This window comes from Balaenoptera ricei, chromosome 4 (assembly GCF_028023285.1).
Source record: "Balaenoptera ricei isolate mBalRic1 chromosome 4, mBalRic1.hap2, whole genome shotgun sequence".
In the NCBI taxonomy this organism is placed as follows: Eukaryota; Metazoa; Chordata; class Mammalia; order Artiodactyla; family Balaenopteridae; genus Balaenoptera; species Balaenoptera ricei.
The window spans coordinates 89505604-89527552 of NC_082642.1; the positions used below are offsets into that span (position 1 = coordinate 89505604).

Sequence of the window (21949 nt, forward strand, 5' to 3'; positions counted from 1 at the left end):
GCATTGAATCTGTAGATTACTTTGGGTAGTATAGTTATTTTCTTTTTTTTTGTGAACATTGTGGTACATGACTTTTTTTTAAATTAAATTTTATTTTTTTATACAGCAGGTCCTTATTAGTCATCAGTTATATACCCATCAGTGTATACATGTCAATCCCAATTGCCCAATTCATCACACCACCACCCCCACCACCACCCCCTGCCGCTTTCCCCCCTTGGTGTCCATAGGTTTGTTCTCTACATCTGTGTCTCAATTTATGCCCTGCAAACCGGTTCATCTGTACCATTTTTCTAGATTCCACATATATGTGTTAATATACGATATTTGTTTTTCTCTTGCTGACTTGTATGACAGTCTCTATATCCATCCACGTCTCTACAAATGACCCAATTTTGTTCCTTTTTATGGCTGAGTAATATTCTGTTGTATATATGTACCACATCTTCTTTATCCATTCATCTGTCAGTGGGCATTTAGGTTGCTTCCATGACCTGGCTATTGTAAATAGTGCTGCAGTGAACATTGGGGTGCATGTGTCTTTTTGAATTATGGTTTTCTCTGGGTATATGCCCAGTAGTGGGATTGCTGGATCATATGGTAATTCTATTTTTAGTTTTTTAAGGAACCTCCATACTGTTCTCCATAGTGGCTGTATCAATTTACATTCCCACCAACAGTGCAAGAGGGTTCCCTTTTCTCCACACCCTTTCCAGTACTTGTTGTTTGTAGATTTTCTGATGATGCCCATTCTAACAGGAGTGAGGTGATACCTCATTGTAGTTTTGATTTGCAGTTCTCTAATAATTAGTGATGTTGAGCAGCTTTTCATGTGCTTCTTGGCCATCTGTACATCTTCTTTGGAGAAATGTGTATTTAGGTCTTCTGCCCATTTTTGGATTGGGTTGTTTGTTTCTTTAATATTGAGCTGCTTGAGCTGTTTATATATTTTGGAGATTAATCCTTTGTCCGTTGATTCGTTTGCAAATACTTCCTCCCATTCTGAGGGTTGTCTTTTCATCTTATTTACGGTTTCCTTTGCTGTGCAAAAGCTTTGAAGTTTCATTAGGTCCCATTTGTTTATTTTTGCTTTTATTTCCATTACTCTAGGAGGTGGATCAAGACAGATCTTTCTGTGATTTATGTCAAAGAGTGTTCTTCCTATGTTTTCCTCTAAGAGTTTTATAGTGTCCGGTCTTACATTTAGGTCTCTAATCCATTTCAAATTTATTTTTGTGTATGGTGTTAGGGAGTGTTCTAATTTCATTCCTTTACATGTAGGTGTCCAGTTTTCCCAGCACCACTTATTGAAGAGACTGTCTTTTCTCCATTGTATATCCTTGCCTCCTTTGTCATAGATTAGTTGACCATAGGTGCATGGCTTTATCTCTGGGCTTTCTATCTTGTTCCATTGATCTATGTTTCTGTTTTTGTGCCAGTACCATATTGTCTTGATTACTGTAGCTTTGTACTATAGTTTGAAGTCAGGGAGTCTGATTCCTCCAGCTCCGTTTTTTTCCCTCAAGACTGCTTTGGCTATTCGGGGTCTTTTGTGTCTCCATACACATTTTAAGAGTTTTTGTTCTACTTCCGTAAAAAATGCCATTGGTAATTTGATAGGGATTGCATTGATTCTGTATATTGCTTTGGGTAGTATAGTCATTTTCACAATATTGATTCTTCCAACCCAAGAACATGGTATGTCTCTCCATCTGTTGGTATCATCTTTAATTTCTTTCATCAGTGTCTGATAGTTTTCTGCATACAGGTCTTTTGTCTCCTTAGGTATTTTTATTCCTAGGTATTTAATTCTTTTTGTTGCAGTGGTAAATGGGAGTGTTTCCTTAATTTCTCTTTCAGATATTTCATCATTAGTGTATAGGAATGCAAGAGAGTTCTGTGCATTAATTTTGTATCCTGCAGCTTTACCAAATTCATTGGTTAACTCTAGCAGTTTTCTGGTGGCAGTTTTAGGATTCTCTATGTATAGTATCATGTCATCCGCAAACAGTGACAGTTTTACTTCTTCTTTTCCAATTTGTATTCCTTTTATTTCTTTTTCTTCTCTGATTGCCATGGCTAGGACTTCCAAAACTATGTTGAATAACAGTGGTGAGAGTGGACATCCTTGTCTTGTTCCTGATCTAGAGGAAATGCTTTCAGTTTTTCACCATTGAGAATGATGTTTGCGGTGGGTTTGTCGTATGTGGCCTTTATTATGTTGAGGTAGATTCCCTCTATGCCCACTTTCTGGAGAGTTTTTATCATAAATGGGTGTTGAATTTTGTCAAAAGCTTTTTCTGCATCTATTGAGATGATCATATGGTTTTTATTCTTCAATTTGTTAATAGGGTTTATCACATTGATTGATTTAGGTATATTGAAGAATCCTTGCATCCCTGGGATAAATCCCACTTGATCATGGTGTATGATCCTTTTAATGTGTTGTTGGATTCTGTTTGCTAGTATTTTGTTGAGGATTTTTGCATCTATATTCATGAGTGATATTGGTCTGTAATTTTCTTTTTTTTTTGTAGTGTCTTTATCTGGTTTTGGTATCAGGGTGATGGTGGCCTCGTAGAATGAGTTTGGGAGTGTTCCTTCCTCCACAGTTTGAGAAGGATGGGTGTTAGCTCTTCTCTAAATGTTTGATAGAATTCACCTGTGAAGCCATCTGGTCCTGGACTTTTGTTTGTTGGAAGATTTTTAATCACAGTTTCAATTTCATTACTTGTGATTGGTCTGTTCATATTTTCTATTTCTTCCTGGTTCAGTCTTGGAAGGTTATACCGTTCTAAGAATTGGTCCATTTCTTCCACGTTGCCCATTTTATTGGCATAGAGTTGCTTGTAGTAGTCTCTTAGGATGCTTTGTATTTCTGTGGTGTCTGTTGTAACTTCTCCGTTTTCATTTCTAATTTTATTGATTTGAGTCCTCTCCCTCTTTTTCTTGATGAGTCTGGCTAATGGTTTATCAATTTTGTTTATCTTCTCAAAGAACCAGCTTTTAGTTTTATTGATCTTTGCTATTGTTTTCTTGTTTTCTATTTCATTTACTTCTGCTCTGATCTTTATGATTTCTTTCCTTCCACTAACTTTGGGTTTTGTTTGTTCTTCTTTCTCTAGTTCCTTTAGGTGTAAGGTTAGATTTTTTATTTGAGATTTTTCTTGTTTCTTGAGGTAGGCTTGTATAGCTATAAACTTCCCTCTTAGAACTGCTTTTGCTGCATCCCATAGGTTTTGGATCATCGTGTTTTCATTGTCAGTTGTCTCTAGATATGTTTTGATTTTCTCTTTGATTTCTTCAGTGATCTCTTGGTTATTTAGTAACGTATTGTTTAGCCTCCATGTGTTTGTGTTTTTCACGTTTTTTTTCCCTGTAATTCATTTCTAATCTCATAGTGTCGTGGTCAGAAAGATGCTTGATATGATTTCAATTTCTTAAATTTACTGTGGCTTGATTTGTGACCCAAGATGTGATCTATTCTGGAGAATGTTCCGTGTGCACTTGAGAAGAAAGTGTAATCTGCTGTTTTTGGATGGAATGTCCTATAAATATCAATTAAGTCCATCTTGTTTAATGTATCATTTAAAGCTTGTGTTTCCTTGTTTATTTTCATTTTGGATGATCTGTCCATTGGTGAAAGTGGGGTGTTGAAGTCCCCTACTGTGATTGCGTTACTGTCGATTTCCCCTTTTATGGCTGTTAGTATTTGCCTTATGTATTGAGGTGCTCCTATGTTGGGTGCATAAATATTTACAGTTGTTATATCTTCTTGGATTGATCCCTTGATCATTATGTAGTGTGCTTCTTTGTCTCTTGTAATAGTCTTTGTTTTAAAGTCTATTTTGTCTGATATGAGAATTGCTACTCCAGCTTTCTTTTGATTTCCATTTGCATGGAATATCTTTTTCCATCCCCTCACTTTCAGTCTGTATGTGTCCCTAGGTCTGAAGTGGGTCTCTTGTAGACAGCATATATACGGGTCTTGTTTTTGTATCCATTCAGCCAGTCTATGTCTTTTGGTTGGAGCATTTAATCCATTACATTTAAGGTAAATTATCTATATGTATGTTCCTATTACCATTTTTCTAATTGTTTGAGTTTGTTTTTGTAGGTCTTTTCCTTCTCTTGTGTTTCCTGCCTAAAGAAGTTCCTTTAGCATTTGTTGTAGCGCTGGTTTGGTTGTGCTGAATTCTCTTAGCTTTTGCTTGTCTGTAAAGGTTTTAATTTCTCCATCAAATCTGAATGAGATCCTTGCTGGATAGAGTAATCTTGGTTGTAGGTTTTTCCCTTTCATCACTTTAAATATGTACTGCCACTCCCTTCTGGCTTGCAGACTTTCTGCTGAAAGATCAGCTGTTAACCTTATGGGGATTCCCTTGTATGTTATTTGTTGTTTTTCCCTTGCTGCTTTTAATATTTTTTCTTTGTATTTAATTTTTGATAGTTTGATTAATATGTGTCTTGGCGTGTTTCTCCTTGGATTTATCCTGTATGCGACTCTCTGTGCTTCCTGGACTTGATTAATTATTTCCTTACCCATATTAGGGATGTTTTCAACTATAATCTCTTCAGATATTTTCTCAGTCCCTTTCTTTTTCTCTTCTTCTTCTGGGACCCCTATAATTCGAATGTTGGTGCGTTTAATATTGTCCCAGTGGTCTCTGAGACTGCCCTCAATTCTTTTCATTCTTTTTTCTTTATTCTGCGCTGCAGTAGTTATTTCCAGTATTTTATCTTCCAGGTCACTTCTCCGTTCTTCTGCCTCAGTTATTCTGCTATTGATCCCTTCTAGAGAATTTTTAATTTCATTTTTTGTGTTGTTCGTGATTGTTCGTTTGCTCTTTAGTTCTTCTAGGTCCTTGTTAAATGTTTGTTGTATTTTCTACATTCTATTTCCAAGAGTTTGGATCATCTTTACTATCATTATTCTGAATTCTTTTTCAGGTAGAATGCCTATTTCCTCTTCATTTGTTAGGTCTCGTGAGTTTTTACCTTGCTCCTTCATCTGCTGTGTGTTTCTTTGTTTTCTCATTTTGCTTAACTTACTGTGCTTGGGGTCTCCTTTTCTCAGGCTGCAGGTTCGTAGTTCCCCTTGTTTTTGGTGTCTGCCCCCAGTGGCTAAGGTTGGTTCAGTGGGTTGTGTAGCCTTCCTGGTGGAGGCAACTAGTGCCTATATTCTGGTGGATGAGGCTGGATCTTGTCTTTCTGGTGGGCAGGTGCACGTCTGCTGGTGTGTTTTGGAGTGTCTGTGACCTTATTATGATTTTAGGCAGCCTCTCTGCTAATGGGTGGGGTTGTGTTCTTGTCTTGCTAGTTGTTTTGCATAGGGTGTCCAGCACTGTAGCTTGCTGGTCGTTGAGTGGAGCTGGGTCTTGGCGTTGAGATGGAGATCTCTGGGAGATCTTCGCCATTTGGTATTACGTGGGGCTGGGAGGTCTCTGGTGGACCAATGTCCTGAATTTGGCTCTCCCATCTCAGAGGCACAGCCCTGACGCCTGGCTGGAGCACCAAGAGCCTGTCATCCACATGGCTCAGTATAAAAGGGAGAAAGAAAGAGAGAGAAAGAGAGAAAGGGAGGGAGGGAGGGAGGAAGGGGAAGAAAAGAAAAGAAAAGAAAGAAAGAACAACCAAACCAAAAAACAAATCCACTAATGATAACAAGCACTGAAAACTATAGTAAAAAAAACAAAAAACACCCAGACAGAACCCTTGGACAAGTGGTAAAAGCAAAGCTATACAGACAAAACCACATACAGAAGCATACACATACATACTCACAAGAAGAGAAAAAGGGGAAATATATATATATATATTGTTGCCCACAAAGTCCATCTCCTCAATTTGGGATGATTTCTTGTCTATTCAGGTATTCCAGAGATGCAGGGTACATCAAGTTGACTGTGGAGATTTAATCCGCTGCTCCTGAAGCTGCTGGGAGAGATTTCCCTTTCTCTTCTTTGTTCGCATAGCTCCCAGGGTTCAGCTTTAGATTTGGCCCCGCCTCTGCATGTAGGTCGCCTGAGGGCATCTGTTCTTTGCTCAGACAGGACGGGGTTAAAGGAGCAGCTGATACGGGTGCTCCATGCATTCTCCCGGGGAAGCTGTCCCTGGATCACGGGACCCTGGCAGTGACGGGCTGCACAGGCTCCCAGGAGGGGAGGTGTGGATGGTGACCTGTGCCTGCACACAGGCTTCTTGGTGGCTACAGCAGCAGCCTTAGCATCTCATGCCCGTCTCTGGGGTCTGCACTGATAGCCGCGGCTTTCGCCCGTCTCGAGCTCCTTTAAGCAGTGCTCTTAATCCCCTCTCCTCATGCACCAGGAAACAGAGGCAAGAAAAAGTCTCTTGCCTCTTTTGCAGTTCCAGACCTTTTCCCAGACTCCCTCCTCGCTAGCCGTGGCACACTAGCCCCCTTCAGGCTGTGTTCACGCGGCCAACCCCAGTCCTCTCCCTGGGATCCAACTGAAGCCAGAGCCTCAGCTCCCAGCCCCCGCCCACCCCGGCGGGTGAGCAGCCAAGCCTCTTGGGCTGGTGAGTGCTGTTCGGCACCGATCCTCTGTGTGGGAACCTCTCTGCTTTGCCCTCTGCACCGCTGTTGCTGCGCTCTCCTCCATGGCTCCGAAGCTTCCCCCCTCCGCCACCCTCAGTCTCCGCACACAAAGGGGTTTCCTAGTGTGTGGAAACCTTTCCTCCTTCACAGCTCCCTCCCAGAGGTGCAGGTACTGTCCCTATTCTTTTGTCTCTGTTTTTTCTTTTTTCTTTTCTTTTGCCCTACTAAGGTACGTGGGGAGTTTCTTGCCTTTTGGGAGGTCTGAGGTCTTCTACCAGCGTTCAGTAGGTGTTCTGTAGGAGTTGTTCCACATGTAGATGTATTTCTTATGTATTTGTGGGGTGGAAGGTGATCTCCACGTCTTACTCTTCTGCCATATTGAAGCTCCTCTCAACTTTCTTTTATACTTCGTGCTTTTTGTGTCTTATTTGAGAAATCTTAGCCTAACCCAAGATTTTATCCCATATTTTTTATAGTTTTAGCTCTTCAGTCTGTGATCCACTTTGAATTAATTTTTGTATATGGTATTAGGGTGGGGTTGAGTTGGGGTTTTTTGTTTGTTTGCCTGTGCCTGTATGCTTGTCCCAGCACCATTTGTTGTAAAGATTATCCTTTTCCCATTGAACCTAGTACCTTTGTCAGAAATTGATCATGTATGTGTGGGTTTATGGCATCTATTCTTTCCAGTGATTGATTTGTCTACCTTTATGTCATTATTTTACTGTCTTAATGATTACTATAGCTTTGTAATAAGTCTTGAAATTGCCTGGTGTAAGCCCTTCAACTTTGTTCTTCTTCATAGTTGTTTTGGCTATTTCAGGTCCTTTGCATTTCAGTATAAGTTTTAGAATCAGCTTGGCACTTTCTACAAGGAAAGCTGCTGGGACTTTGATTGGAATTACATTAGCTCTATGAATCATTTTGGAGAGAATTGACATTTTAACAGCATTGAGTCTTCATATCCATGGACATGACATATATCTCTCCATTTATTTAAGCCTTGAATTTCTCTCGGCAATGTTTGGTAGCTTTTGTATATTGACCTTGTAGCCTGCAGCCTTGCTACAGTCACTTATTAGGTCTAGTAACTTTTTTGTAGATTTCTTAGAATTTTCTATATAGATGGTCATGTTGTCAGCAAATAAAGACTGATGTACTTCTTCCTTTACAATCTCTATTCCTTTTATTTCTTTTTCTTTTTCTTTCCAGTACAAAGTTAAATCGAAGTAGTGAGATTAGACATCCTTAACTTGTTTCTGGTGTTGGGGTGAAATTATTCAGTCTTTGACCAATAAGTTTGTTGTTAGCTATATGTTTCTTATATATATACTTTATCAGATTGAGGAAGTTTCCTTTTACTCCTGGTTTGCTGAGTTTTTATGAGAGGTTTTTGTCATATGATTTTTTGTATCTATTGAAATGATAATATGGTTTTCTTTTTTAGTGAATTCTATTGGTTGGTTTTCTAATGTTAAACCAACCTTACATTCCTGGGCTAAAACCCACTTGGTTATGATGCATTGCTTTTTTATATATTGTTAAGTTTGATTTACTAAAATTTTGTCAAGAATTTTTGTATCTCTGTTTATGAGGGTTATTGGTTTATAGTTGTTTTTTTTTTTTTTGTCTTTTGTTTTCCGTGTAAGAGCTTGATCTTTGTCTGGCTTTGGTATCAGGTTAATGCTGGCCTCACAATGAACTAGGAAGTATTTCTTCCTCTTTGGTTTTCTGGAAGAGTTTGTGTAGAGTTGGTATTATTTCTTCCTTAATAATTGATGACATTTACAAGTGAAGCCACCTGGGCATAGAGTTTTCTTTGTAGGAAGTTTTAAACTACAAATTCAATTTCATTGATAGATATAGGACTATTTGGGTATCTATTTCTTCTTTAATTAGCTTTAGTAGGTTGTGTCTTTCCAGGGATTTGTCCATTTTACCTAAAGCGTCAAAGATGTAAAGTTGTTCATTGTATTTATTATTCCTTCAATGACTGTGGTATCTGTAGGGATGGCCCTTCTTCCAGTCCTGTAACTGGTAATTTGTGGCTTTTTTTCCCCTGACAGTCTGACTAGAGGCTTATTGACTTTTTAAAAGTTTATTGACTTTTTAAAAACCCAGCTTTTGGTTTCATTGATTTTTCTTTTGTTTCCTAAGTTACTGGTTGATTTCTGTCCTTTTTCCTTCTGCATAGTTTGCGTTTAATTTAATTTTTTTCATATGGGGTACTTTTTAATTTAAGATGGAAACTTAGTTATTAATTTGAGACTTTCTTTTCTAATGTAGGCATTTAGTTCTATACTTTCTCTGTAAGTCCTGCTTTAGTTCCATTCCACAATTTTTTTTAGCTGCAAGGGAAACTGGTAAATGGAATTTTTTAGTGGGACATATTTCATTTATAGACATAATTAGGATTCTGTAAGTAAGGATTCAGAGGAGAAAAAATGTTGGGTAGGAAGCCAGCAGTGTCTACCATGGCAGCAATCTTTAAAACTCAAGCTACACATTGTGCAATATCATTATTATAAACCTACAGTTCACCTAAGCCGTTGCAGGTCACATGGGCACATCTACTTGCTTTATTTTTTTTTTCCCTTTGGTGGTAAATTAGCCTTAAGTTTCTTTAAAATTTAAAAAAGGTTTTTTGCTATATGATTGGCAGATAGGGAAAGCCAAATTGAGCCTCCTTTAGTTTTTTGTTAGCAACCTAAACTTTTTATGGTGGAAAATTTTTAAGTACAAGGAATTTATTGAGCTTCTGTGTATCCATTAACTGATTTCAGTAATTAACAACATGTGGCCAGTCTTATTTCAGTTATACCCCATCCTTTGTGCATTATTTTGCAGCAAATCTCAGAATTCATTGTTTCATTCATTAATACTTTGGCATGTATCTTTAAAAGATAAAGGTTCTTTTTATTTTTTAAAAACAGTCACAGTACCATTAACCTCAAAAAAATTAAGAGTAGTTCCTTTATATTATAAGGTATCCAGTGTTCAATTTTTGGTTGTCATAAAAAATTTTTTTTGTATAGTTTGTTTGAGTTAGGATCTAAATAAGTTCCATTCAAGCAATTCATATCTTGTGACTCAATAAGTTTAGTGAAACCTGTGACATTAGAACTTTTCCAAGGCAAAAGCTATTGAAAATTGCTTTTTATGATCACAGTGAAAACCTTCATTGAAATTAAGCTTGGGAAAATATAGTTGTTTTTTCATATTTTTTTTGCGGTGTTTTGTTTTGAATGTTAAAGATCTGACCGTTAGATTTTTTGCAAAATGATCATTACTGAGTTATTGATTTATTGATATCCTTCTGTGCGCCAAAGCAGTGCTAGTTGACGTATACAATGGTAAGAAAGATAGACATCTTTCTCTGTGTTTAGTCGTTTTAAATACTGATGTTTTGGTTTTATATTTGAAACCTTAACTCATGTCTTGTTCTGGGCAAGGAATAAATTGTTTTCTTGACTCCTCCCCCTCCCACCAAATCTTGCGCTTGCAATCATTGTGCCAGATGGTATGACAGTTTTTATTTTTGTTTTTAAAATTCCATTCCAACTTGGCTGTGTAAGACAAAGTTGTTGCCCTCAAATAGCTTAAAATTTAATAGAAGAGATACATCCAGCAGAAAATAATAATGGCAAGCTGTTACATTTCCTGTGCCCTATTTGACTTGATTATTTTTTGGTTTAACTGTTTTCTTTTTCTTTCTACCCATGTTTTATGACTGCATCTTGCAGGAGAGTCTTATAGATGCAAGTGAAGACAGCCAGCTAGAAGCTGCCATCAGAGCCTCCTTGCAAGAGACACATTTTGATTCCACACAGACAAAACAGGATAGCCGCTCAGATGAAGAATCTGAATCTGAACTTTTTTCTGGCAGTGAGGAGTTCATATCTGTTTGTGGCTCTGATGAGGAGGAGGAGATAGAGAATCTTGCCAAGTCTAGAAAGTCTCCCCACAAAGATTTGGGGCATAGAAAAGAGGAGAACAGAAGGTCACTGACTGAGCCCCCTGCCAGAACTGAGCCTGGAACAGCCACAAACCACCAAGGATTGCCAGCGATGGATTCAGAAATATTGGAGATGTCACCTGAAAAATCAGATGGAATAGTGGAGGGCATTGATGTAAATGGTGGGTTACATTTTAGATTTCCTTTACTTAAAACTTGAATATTACTGAAGGGATTTTTTTATTTGTTTAAATTAGTCTTCTATCTTAAGCAGCTATATCTATATATATATTTTTTAACCCTTCCTTTAGGACCAAAAGCACAGCTGATGTTGCGGTATCCAGATGGAAAAAGGGAACAAATCACTCTTCCAGAGCAAGCTAAACTACTAGTAAGTATATCTAATTGGAAGCATTTACTTGAAGCAGAGAAACTAATTGGCGTAATTAGCTTGATGATTCTTTGAAAGAGGTGTTAGGTGTGACCTCTAACTGAAAACTTCACTGTGGTGAATCTTAATTCTAACTGCTTTATTTCCTTCCCAAATTATCTTGGGCAACTCACATAGTCTGTTGTAGTCAAGGCCTTTCTGTTCCATGGCTGCATGTAATAGAAACCCAACTGAAATTATTACCTGGAAAAGGGGAGTGGAGTTATTTGAAGACTGTAACTGGGCCTCCTGGGTTTCCTAGTAGCTGGAACTGCAAAATAGTTAGGAACCAAGACTATTTTCCTGTGTGTTTCTCTTGTGGGGCCTGCTGGGTTTTCCCCTTGTGATTCTCTGCTTCATACCATTCTTCTCTCTGTATTCTGGTGGCTTTTGTTTGCAAAACAGCTTGTACATAGTCCATCATACCGGTGCTTTGAGGGCCTTTTCCTCTAGAGTCTGCAGCTGATGGGCCCTCCCTCCGTGTTTTTCAACTTCTAGAAAAGAGAATGAGTCTGACTTGCTTAGATTAGCCTATGAATGGATCCTCCTTGGGTCAGGTGTTCATACCTGGCCATTTGCTGTGGCTAAAAATAGAGTCTTGAAGACTGTGACTTGAATGCAAGTAGGCTCTGGCCTCTGGTGCTAATACCCAGACTGTCTCCCTAGTCTAGTAATTGGAAAGGAATGGGAGATGAGACAATGAATAGAACAAGTATAGACCACTTTTTTGAGAAGGTTGGTTGTGAAGCTAGAGTGGGGAGTGGGCAGTAATCAGAGGGGAAAAGATGATCGAAGGAGAGACTGAGCATGTTTAAGTCTGATGGGAAGTATCTGCAGAGAAGATGTTGAAGATACCCATAAAAGAGTGGTATTCTGTGGTGGCACAGTTTCTGAGATGGCAAGAAGGGATTCAGTGCACAGGTGACAAGATAGGATGAAGGACATATCTTCCCTGATAAACAGAAAGAAGGAAAACTGATAAAATGTTTAAAAATGAGGACAATAGTTTTTTGTTTTTTTTTTTAAAGGGAACTTTATTTTTATTTACTTATTTATTTTTGGCTGCTTTGGGTCTTCATTGCTGCACAGGCTTTCTCTAGTTGTGGCAAGTGGGGGCTACTCTTCATTGTGGTGTGTGGGCTTCTCATTGTGGTGGATTCTCTTGTTGCGGAACACAGGCTCTAGGCACACGGCTTCAGTTGTTGTGGCACGAGGGCTCAGTAGTTGTGGCTCGCGGCCTCTAGAGCACAGTAGTTGTGGCGCACAGGTTTAGTTGCTCCGTGGCATGTGGGATCTTCCTGGACCAGGGCTCGAACCCATGTCCCCTGCATTGGCAGGAAGATTCTTAACCACTGCACCACCAGGGAAGAAATTGGGTTTGTTTATTGGAGAGACAGTAATAACCCTGTATATTTCAGTATCACTTAATGGCTCTAAATTATTGGGTGCAGGTTTAGTATCTCCCCATCCAAAGGGTTATATTGGCCCTTCCATAAGAGTAAGCTTCAGTTATCTTAAAGAATAACTTAAACTTTTATCTGATTTAAAAATGAATGTTATATTTTTAATTCTTCAATATGCTCTTTCTTTTTGTTTCCGTCTAACAGCTTTGTCTTTCTGTTATTTTTCATAGGCTTTGGTGAAGCATGTCCAATCTAAAGGATATCCAAATGAACGTTTTGAACTTCTCACCAACTTCCCTCGAAGGAAACTCTCTCATCTGGACTATGATATTACATTACAGGAGGCAGGCCTTTGTCCTCAAGAGACTGTCTTTGTACAGGAAAGAAATTAACATCATGGCCTGACCTCTCTCAGCTTACCCCTTTTTTTCCCTTTTTCTGTGAGATACCATGTCACTGAGTATGTATTTTGGCTCATAGGACCATAGAGCCAAAGTTGGGCAAGCAAGTCACCTGCCTTCTCTTTTATTTCTTGTTCTCTCCTATAATCAGTCTCACACACCCCACCCCACCTCTCTTTTTCTCTCTTCTCCCATTTTCTTCTTTTTCCGACTTTTCTCTCTCTTTCTTACTTAATCTGGTGACCAAATGGAAGTGTTAGGATAAGACCTCCTAGTACTGGCAGCAGGAAATGTATGTTCCAATAAGTGGTCTCTTACACGGCACTTTTTGGGGATCAAATGATAATGTTACTCCTCAGACTCCTTTGGTAAAGGAATGGCTAGATTCAGAATAAGAACAGCCTCCTTTTTTTGTAAGCCCCATGTTTAGTAGGGAGAAGAAATTCTCTAACACATGTTTTGTTTTATTATTCATGTAGGAAATACCGTGTAACAGTGTCCAGGGTTTTGTTTACATGGAAAAAGCGTCCTTTATAATTATTGCTCATCATATTTAAAATTTTTTTCAAAGGATTCCCATCTTCCCAGCTAGAATTGTTTCCATGATATGTGTTATTGACGGAAAGAATGTTAAACTAGGGTGAGTAGCATGGGGTGGCTTTCAATATCCTAGCCTGAGACAGCTTTCTTTATTACTCTATAAACTATCTTGATCCTGCTAGTCCTGGAATGGACATTTCGTGAGCATATTGTGGTGACTGGGATAGGAAGGTGCTTGCTGTTTTTGCCAGTACAGCATAATAGTTCCTTTGGCCCTTCCATTGTTTGGGTCCACAAGTGATCTATAGGAAGGCAGATGTTCAATAATCATGAGTACAGTGGCTTGTAGTTGTAACCACTATGGTTATTGATTGTCCTATTACTTTAAGGCATACTTAATGTATGCCCCAGGGGAAAAAGAAAAGATGCAGCTGAGAGTTGCTAACCATGTTCCTTTGGTTAGAAATAATGATTCATTTTTTACCCTTGGTTGGAACAGTCTCTAAAAGGCTCTGGTGACTGAATGAGCCTAATTCCTCATGCTGTTTCTTGCAAAAGGTATCAAAACTGAAAACCTCTCTAAGTGGAAGACCTTTCAAATCAATTCATAAGACAACACTTAGTAAGGGAGGTGGGGAAGATTACCAGTAATCTTCAGATGTGGGTGTTTTCTGCCAACAAAAGCCACATTCAAATTGTAGTTGATGAACACTTTTTTCAGTATTATTTAGAAGAGACCATCTTGAATCTATATAATATGATTTGACTTATCAGCTTCACATTATGCTCAATTCTTATTTTGAGCTTTAGAGTCCTCTGAAGGGGTAGTAGTAACTCTGGTGGCAAAATCAGAACTTTAACTTGTTATAAAACCATAATACAGAATGAACGTATTTTGTCCATTGGGGTTTAGATTGACTGATTCTTCTGCTTGAGGAACATAAATTGCTATTGCTCAGAGACCTTTAGGTTCCCATCGACTTTAAGATCACTCTCTTGGCAACTAAGGGATTAAAAAAAAAAACAAAACACATGCTTCTTGTTGCTAGTACACAATTAGAGAATACGGTTTCTAATGGTTGGACTTTGAGGGACCCTCTCTAAAGAATGAGTTATGTATCTCCTCAAGGAAATCATGGAAAATTCTGTTTATTCTTCAGTGAGTCCTATTGAATTAATGTTCTTACATTTTTTTCTAAATCTGTGTAAGTGCTTATGTATAAGTATATAATTGTATAAATATTTATAAATATATTTATATAATTACAATTTCATTTATACCTTGAGTCAAAGTTCTCTCTTTAGATTGGTGACTGAGTAATACCACTTTGGTGTTTTTTTCATAGGCTCTCGAGGCTAACTAGCAGCTTCTGATTTAGTGAGGAGGCATGGTTTTCATGTTAATTCCTCAGTTGTATCTCTGAAATTGGATAATATACTTGCTATCTGAAGAAAAGAGTTATATACAAAGGTGCATTAGAGGGTAAAAAAATTGTTGGTTGTAGACAAGGTCAGAAATCTAGAAATTCAGGGAGGCACAGGGTAAGAAATAAGGTTATGGTCAGCTTTGGTGCTGTCATGGCACCTGTCTCCACTCGGCAAAGTCACAGCTAAAGTCCAAATCTGTCAAAAATATGAAGTCAAGAATTTTCCCCATAGGATTCTGTTTCATTCTTTTACCTACTAGTTTCTCTTTATAAAACATATCTAGAGAACTTGAGACAACGTGTTTGTTAATGATAGGATGTAGTTCTTTCTGATAAGCTCAGCCCTGGCATATCCATTTATGAGAAACCAAAGTGACTTTTTCAACTTCAATTACTGTGAGATGACCACATCAAAGTGATATAAGTAAGCATATCAAAGAGGTAGGGCATGAGATACTGATCCAACTTAGATAAAACTGGAGTGTTTAGAGTACAAGATTAGAGGATTTTATTTTATTTTGAGGCAGGAGTGTAATTATCCTGGCCTTGACATAGAGGCCCATGGGGGAGGCATTATGGATTGTACACAGGAAGAGTATGGATTGTGCTTTGTTCAAGAACTTAATCCACTTAGGTAGTATGTCTTATTTCTTCTGCAAATTCCTTAGCTCTTTGGAGGAGAGGTTTTATTGAATAGATAAAATGATTAAAAAAAGTTAGTAAGATAGGTAAAAATAGTCATTCCTTGTAGGTATTGGAAACAGCTTGAAAGAGATCTTAAAAGGTAGGGAGGAAAAGAACAAGATAGACTTTGAGAGTAAATGACAGGAGACAAATATAAAGAGGGAAAAGTAACAGGAAGTCTTTCGAATTTGATTTAGGAAGGAACCAGAGAAGAGAACAGCCAAATGAGGGAAGAACAGGGAACTAATTTTGAGTAACTAACATGTGTGAAGTACTTTATGTGCATTTTCTCCTTTAATCTCCCTAAGAACTCTACCAAATGGATATTTTCCACATTTTATAGATAAGGAAGAAAATTGAAGTTCAGAGAACTTGGCTCAGGATGTCACAGCTAGTAAGTAAGTGGCAAAATCAAAATTGGCATTCATGCTCTTTTCACTCCCATGCTGTAGTCTCCTGCAATAGGAATCAATTTGCTCAAAAGGTTATCTTCCCATTGTTTGGCTCTGTAAGTTATCATTTGATTTTTTTCCTTAAAGCTTGTGAGATTTGTGCTATGCCTATAAATTCTTATTTACACCATTATTTTGAGGGGCAGATTACTGATTGCTTTTTTAAAATGATGCAGTGATGAAAATGTAAGAGGAAAATAACTATGGCATTATTTGCCAAGAAAAAATGGAAAGGATAAAAAAGAATTTTATCAAATTTTTAACCATTTCTCAGAAAAGATACAATTATCTTTTCTATATCCCATCTGTATTAGATTATTGAAACTTCTATGTGTATATTTTTAAATCTCCTATAAAATTCTACTTCCTTGATTCTGTAAGTTAACAATTATTTGAGTCCTTAATCAAAGTTGGAAAAATCTTGAAATCCAAGATCTGGTTCCTGCCTGTTTTATCCAGTTGGAGAGACACACTACACTTGAGATAATAGGAGAATATGTAAATGCTTACCTTTCTGAGACTGAACCATAATTACAATAGAAGTTTAGAAAGGGTAAAGAATAGTGTAGGCTTTAGTTAGGAAAATAAAACTGGAAAGTGGCAAACACTGTGGCTCAGATTTTCTTTTGACTTACCTGTATTCTTTAGTTCCAGCTTTTGTAACTACTAGATTTAGGGCATGATGTTTCAACAGTAAGGCATAACTAGTACCCAAGTAGGAAAGAATTATTGATCCCAGGATTAAAGATTTTAGCTAGCAGGGATCTCACTTGGATACTTAGGAAAATACCAGAGGGAGCCACTTGCTACTGAAAAGTGAAGGAAAGATTTAATTTCTATACCCAGGTACAAATTAAATGTATAGTACAATATATTATATATGATATGCAGAAAGGGCACTATATGTAGGCAATAAGTGTACTTGGGTAACAGCTCTGCTTCTAACTAACAGAGAATTGGACTAGATCAGTAATTCTTAGTCTGTTCGAGTAAAAGGGCTTGTAATTTTAAAATTCAGCAGTGGTGGGGAGTTGTGGGGTTAAGTATAAATATCATTAATTCCATAAGTGGAGAAAATATAAATGTGCATATGGAATTGCAGACCTTTTGCAGAAACTCTTGGAACCTACAGATTGTAGACCACTGAATTAGATTATCTCTGACTCCTTTCCACTCCAAAATTTAATGCTTTTAGTCTCTTACCTTTATTTTATATATTATCCCTAGAGTAATTAAAAGTATACTTGTTAATCAGTTCTTGCTTTTTTTTTTCTGTGTCCAGGTTTCATTTGCCCAGTAACTTGATCTACCCTACTGTGATGACTGTAATCTCCAAAAAGGAGAGTATAATAGTTACAGATCTAGTAATGATCTTTTAAACATAATTCATTACTTTTAAAACTTAATGCTGTGTTCCTAATCAGTGTTGAGTATGACTAAAATGTAATGAGAACCAAATATTTCACTGACACCAGAGTTAAATTTTATTTTGTATGTGTGCTTAAACAAAGCACTTTACTGGCTGAGCAATTGTTATGAAATTGACTTGTGTAAGCTGTAGAATTCACACTTGGTTTTGACAGAAACAAGTGTTTCAAGATCCAATTAGTTCGACTCTTTAAAATATTTCTTATCCCATAGAGTGTATCTCCATGGTGTCATTCTCTCTCTCTCTGGCCCTCTTTCATTTAGGGCCAAAGAGAGAGAGTAAATAGTATTCAGTAGTACTACTCAATAGTAAATCATGGGATGGGGGTTGATGAATAAGTAATATCTTGTGTAAAACTAAATGAGAGTAAGAAGAACCCACCCTTCTGGTGAACATGGCAGTTTTCCAATAGGACCACTTAAAGTCAGCTGTGTACTATGAATATTCAACTTCATTGATTTGCCTTGCTTAGCATTTTAGTTACTGCCTCACCATGCAGCTTAGTACTGCACTGTACACATTTTAGAATGGTGGTAAGAATGTTCTTTAGTACTGAAAATAACCAACAGAGAACACCAAGCCTGACATTGATTTCTCCTGACATGTAGAAATTCAGTATTTCAGTGATGGCTATTTTGGTCTTTGATTCACCTGTGTATCAATCCTGCTAGAGAGACAGCTTAGAATCTAGCTTTTTTTAATAGAGATTATGATGACCTTGGTAGTTTTCCCATGAAGTGATCTCGTGGTTAAATTATTGGATGTAATGAGACCCTTAAATTAGAAAATCTTTTAATATAATTTTCTATTTTACTTTTCCATTCTCTTGATTTTTGACATCTGTTCTCAGAAAATGTCCTGATTTTCAATGAAAATTGGCTGTGTTTAAGAAATTCCATTTCTAAATTTTAATATGTAACATTTTTCATTTTTTCATAAATTAATATACAAGGAAAGAATTTGAGGCAAACATGTTTATAACTCATTTTCTCTCTACCTAAGAATCCTTATTCCAAATATAGAATAGCTAGCTCCATGATACCCCTCTGCCCTTTTTTGGCCTATGGAATGCAGTTGTATTGCTTAGAATCTCAGTCATTCTCATAAACGTGATAGTTTTTGGTACAGGCCTTGCTTTGACATATGATCTCAAAGTAGAGTTGAGCAATCTAATATGAACTACTTTAATAAAACATAATTTAGCATTTCTGTATTTTCAAAAGATAACCAGATTTATTTGTAGGATTAGAGATACAAATACCGATGGTAGTATTTTGCCTAAGAACAATCACGTATTAATCTATAAATATGGAAAGCTGCCTTGTTGTACTTAATTCTCTTGCAACAAACAGCAAGTTTTTGTTGTTTGCCTAATAGTATTTCCTCTACAGAGATCAAAATGCCCTAAGATTTTATATCCCTTATAAGGTCACTTAGGTTTACAAATTGGAAGAATAAGCTGGACTTAACATAAGAAAAATTTTATCTCCATTAAAAGAAGTTGTTAATCTAACTGGGCCACCATGAATCACTCATTTATTAGACATGGTAAATAAAATGGGAAACATTTCAAATAATTAGATAAAATTCGGACCTGGAATTGAATTCTCCCTTCCTTAAAATCTTTCCTATTTGCTTTTTTCATAGACTCAATATGGGCATCTTATCTGATAAGGGAGAAATTCTTGATCTGGAACCATTCCCTGCCATTGTGCTTTTTTTCCCCTCTGTCAAGGTCACTGACTTTAAGTACATGTCACCAGGATATATTTCAGTTAATGACATTGGAATGTTGATGCTCAGTTGGATATCTTTCTGTTTTCAACAAAATGGCTTTATAGTATGCTTTTCTCAAAGCTTCTGTGTTCTTAATAATGGAAAATATCAATAAATGGTGTGATTCAAAATATAAATAGGTTTTTGACACTGATAATCAGATGCTCTTAACAGTAGCTTTTTGATAATTTATTGCCCTGTAAGTTAAACCTCACGTGGAGTGACCATTGCCACCAGAAAATCCCCTTTTACATGCTAATTAGAATGAAAGGAGTATGTGACCTCCACTTTTCAGTTAATGAGTAGGAAGTTTGTAGGGGCTGTTTATCTTACCTGTTGGGGGACTTGGGCCTTGTTACTTTCCTAGGTTTGTCACTTTGGTTTGGAAAGGGTATTTAAAACTTGCTGGGAAACAGACAATAAAGCTATGAGATAATCCTCTAGTCTTAAATGTAGAGAAATGAGTACCAGTTGATGCTAACACAATACTTAGACTTTGAGGGGCTTCCAGCCAAGCTTTGGCATGAATTTTAGACACAATTTTATTCACTCTTAAGAATCTTTCTTTCTAGAATGGTTTTCCTTTTGATTGTTAACAACTTCTAAGCATCTGGTGTCTTTTTTTTTTTTTTAACCCTTTAAGAAACAAAGTAGGTATTGATTGTTCCATGGAAACACTCAGGAGTGTTTGTAGGCTTCTGTGCATGCTTTGTATGAGTTTAGTTTGAACAATGCGTTCTGAATCATTTGGGATGTCCAGTTCTGGCATGTCTTCACTGACTGTGTTTTTTAAACATTTTCCATGTCATTTTCCAAACCGCACTTCGCATCTTATTCAGAGAAGTTTAACCAAGGAATGAAATTTGGGGATAGGGATGGGGGTGGGTTGGGGGCTTGAGTGAAGTCAACTTAGGGTATTTGCTTTAGTGTTCTCAAGCAGTTTCTCACAGTGTTTAGAAATTCCCTGGGATGTTTGTGTACTCACCTTATTCTGGATAAAGTGGTGGTCTTAGTGAGATTTGCATTCTTAATGCAGGACAGGCTCTAAATTTAATCTGTAGTGTAACTTTGTTATTGAATCCAAGAAGATAATGGACAGAGACAGTGCTTCTATTGTAATGTTTCTGGCAAGTGCTCCCTAAAATGCACATATGTATAGTTCTCAGTTTTCTGGGCTTTAATCCCGTGGTGCTAGGACATATTTGTTTCTGCGGTTCTTCTCAAGAGTGGGAAGAAGGCTTTGGGACCTGTGAGAAAGGGGCAACTGGATCATCCACTAAATTTTTTTGTTCAAGACACACTATAGACCCTCCTGTATTTCTAGTAAGTGATAATAAAGGTGCTAGGGAAAGCCTTAAATTTGAAGACATATGGAGGCCGTAGAAAATCTAAACTTGTAGGAGGAGAAAAACAAGCCGTTAGATAAAGCAGAGCTGTAACTGCTGGCTAAGACTCAATGGAACTTCCACTTGCTCTAAAACCAGGGAAATCTTAGATAACTGGGTGTGATATATCTATAGATACACATAGTCTATAGGTAAATAATTTCTAAAATGAGGATCTTTCTCTCAGTTGGTGATCCTCTGGTTTTGGCTGTACCAAATTGTGAATATTCTTGCTGTGTTGTACCCAGTTGCTTTATATTGATACTGCAACTTGAATTGGGGAGGGGGGCGGTGGGACATTTGGGGTTGGGGAGGGAGGGAAGTCTTTTGAAGACATCAGCTCACTGTGCTGAGAGAGGGACCAAACTCAAGGAAACCTCTGATCTATAAATTCAACTGCTGCATTTTTTTATAAATACATGTAAATGTCCTGTTGTAATATTTGATCTTGGAAATAAAATCAAAAACTTTTCAGTATTAGTTTTCTTGCATTATTGTTTTTGTGAGGTAAGACTCTGGATACTACTTTTGTTAATACAATTCAGGTTTGCTTGCTCTCATATTCTCATGTTTAGCACACTGTAGTATTTATTGACAAAGGTTAGTTCATAGTCCGGTTGTCAAGGGTAATGTTTGTTAGCTTCTTCTCTGCTCTTAGTTAACATGTTGAACGTTCATGATAAATGCTCTATAAATGTTGGTTGAACTATTCATGAAATCACTGGGTTAGCTAGCCTTGTAAGGAAAGTAAGATTCTGTATTTGACATACTGGCAGTTCAAGCAGAGTCTAGTCTTTCAGACCAGCAGTGACTAATGAATGACTAAGGACTCAAGTGAAGGAAAAAAAGTAATTACTAAATTAATGGGAGAAAAACCAGGAGTTATGAGAGATCGTGATGAGCAAAACAGACACAGCCCCTGCCCGCAAAGAACTTTCTTTTTAGTTAGGAATACAGACAGTAAACAAATGAAAAAATACAGATTTGATTCAAACACTATGAACAAAACTGGAAAAGGAGCCAGTAGAGAATTCTGCTTTAACTAGGATGTTGGGGAGTTAACATTTAGGCTGACACCTGAAGGATGAAAAGAAGGTGGCCCATGCTAAGAGTAGGAGGAAAAGTTCCAAGGAGAACAACAAATGCAAAGGCTGTGGAGCAGGAAAGTTTTTTATGTATCTGAGGTATTGAGAGAAGGCCAATGTGTCTTGCTTGTAGTGAGCAAAGGGAGTGACATAAAATGTGTAAAAGTCAGATCATACAACACCTTATTAGGCCCGGTAAGGAGTTCATATAGTGTTCATATAGAGTATAACAAGAAGCCATTGTTGTGTGGAGGGTGGATTGCAAACGAGCAAGAGTAAAGACTATTGCAATGATCAGGGTACAAAACAGAAATTGCCTGGATCAGCGTCATGGCAATGGAACTGGGAAGTAGTATACAGATTAGAGATGCATTTTAAGGTAGAAATTTAAAGACTTAACTGTTGGATTAGATGTGGGGCAATGAGGGA

At 37.4% G+C, this 21949-nt stretch overlaps 1 protein-coding gene across 5 annotated transcripts in view; it reads left to right on the forward strand.

Moving 5' to 3' along the window:
• UBXN7 (UBX domain protein 7) overlaps nt 1-20912 on the forward strand; it is a 74556-nt gene extending 53644 nt beyond the window's left edge. For all 5 annotated transcript variants that reach the window (XM_059920859.1, XM_059920863.1, XM_059920861.1 and 2 more), the window contains 3 exons: nt 10297-10690; nt 10820-10899; nt 12572-20912. In XM_059920859.1, the coding sequence (XP_059776842.1) occupies nt 10297-10690; nt 10820-10899; nt 12572-12733 (636 nt within the window). In that variant the 3' untranslated portion in view covers nt 12734-20912. The remainder of the gene's footprint in view (nt 1-10296; nt 10691-10819; nt 10900-12571) is intronic.
• Nucleotides 20913-21949: the final 1037 nt, after the last annotated feature.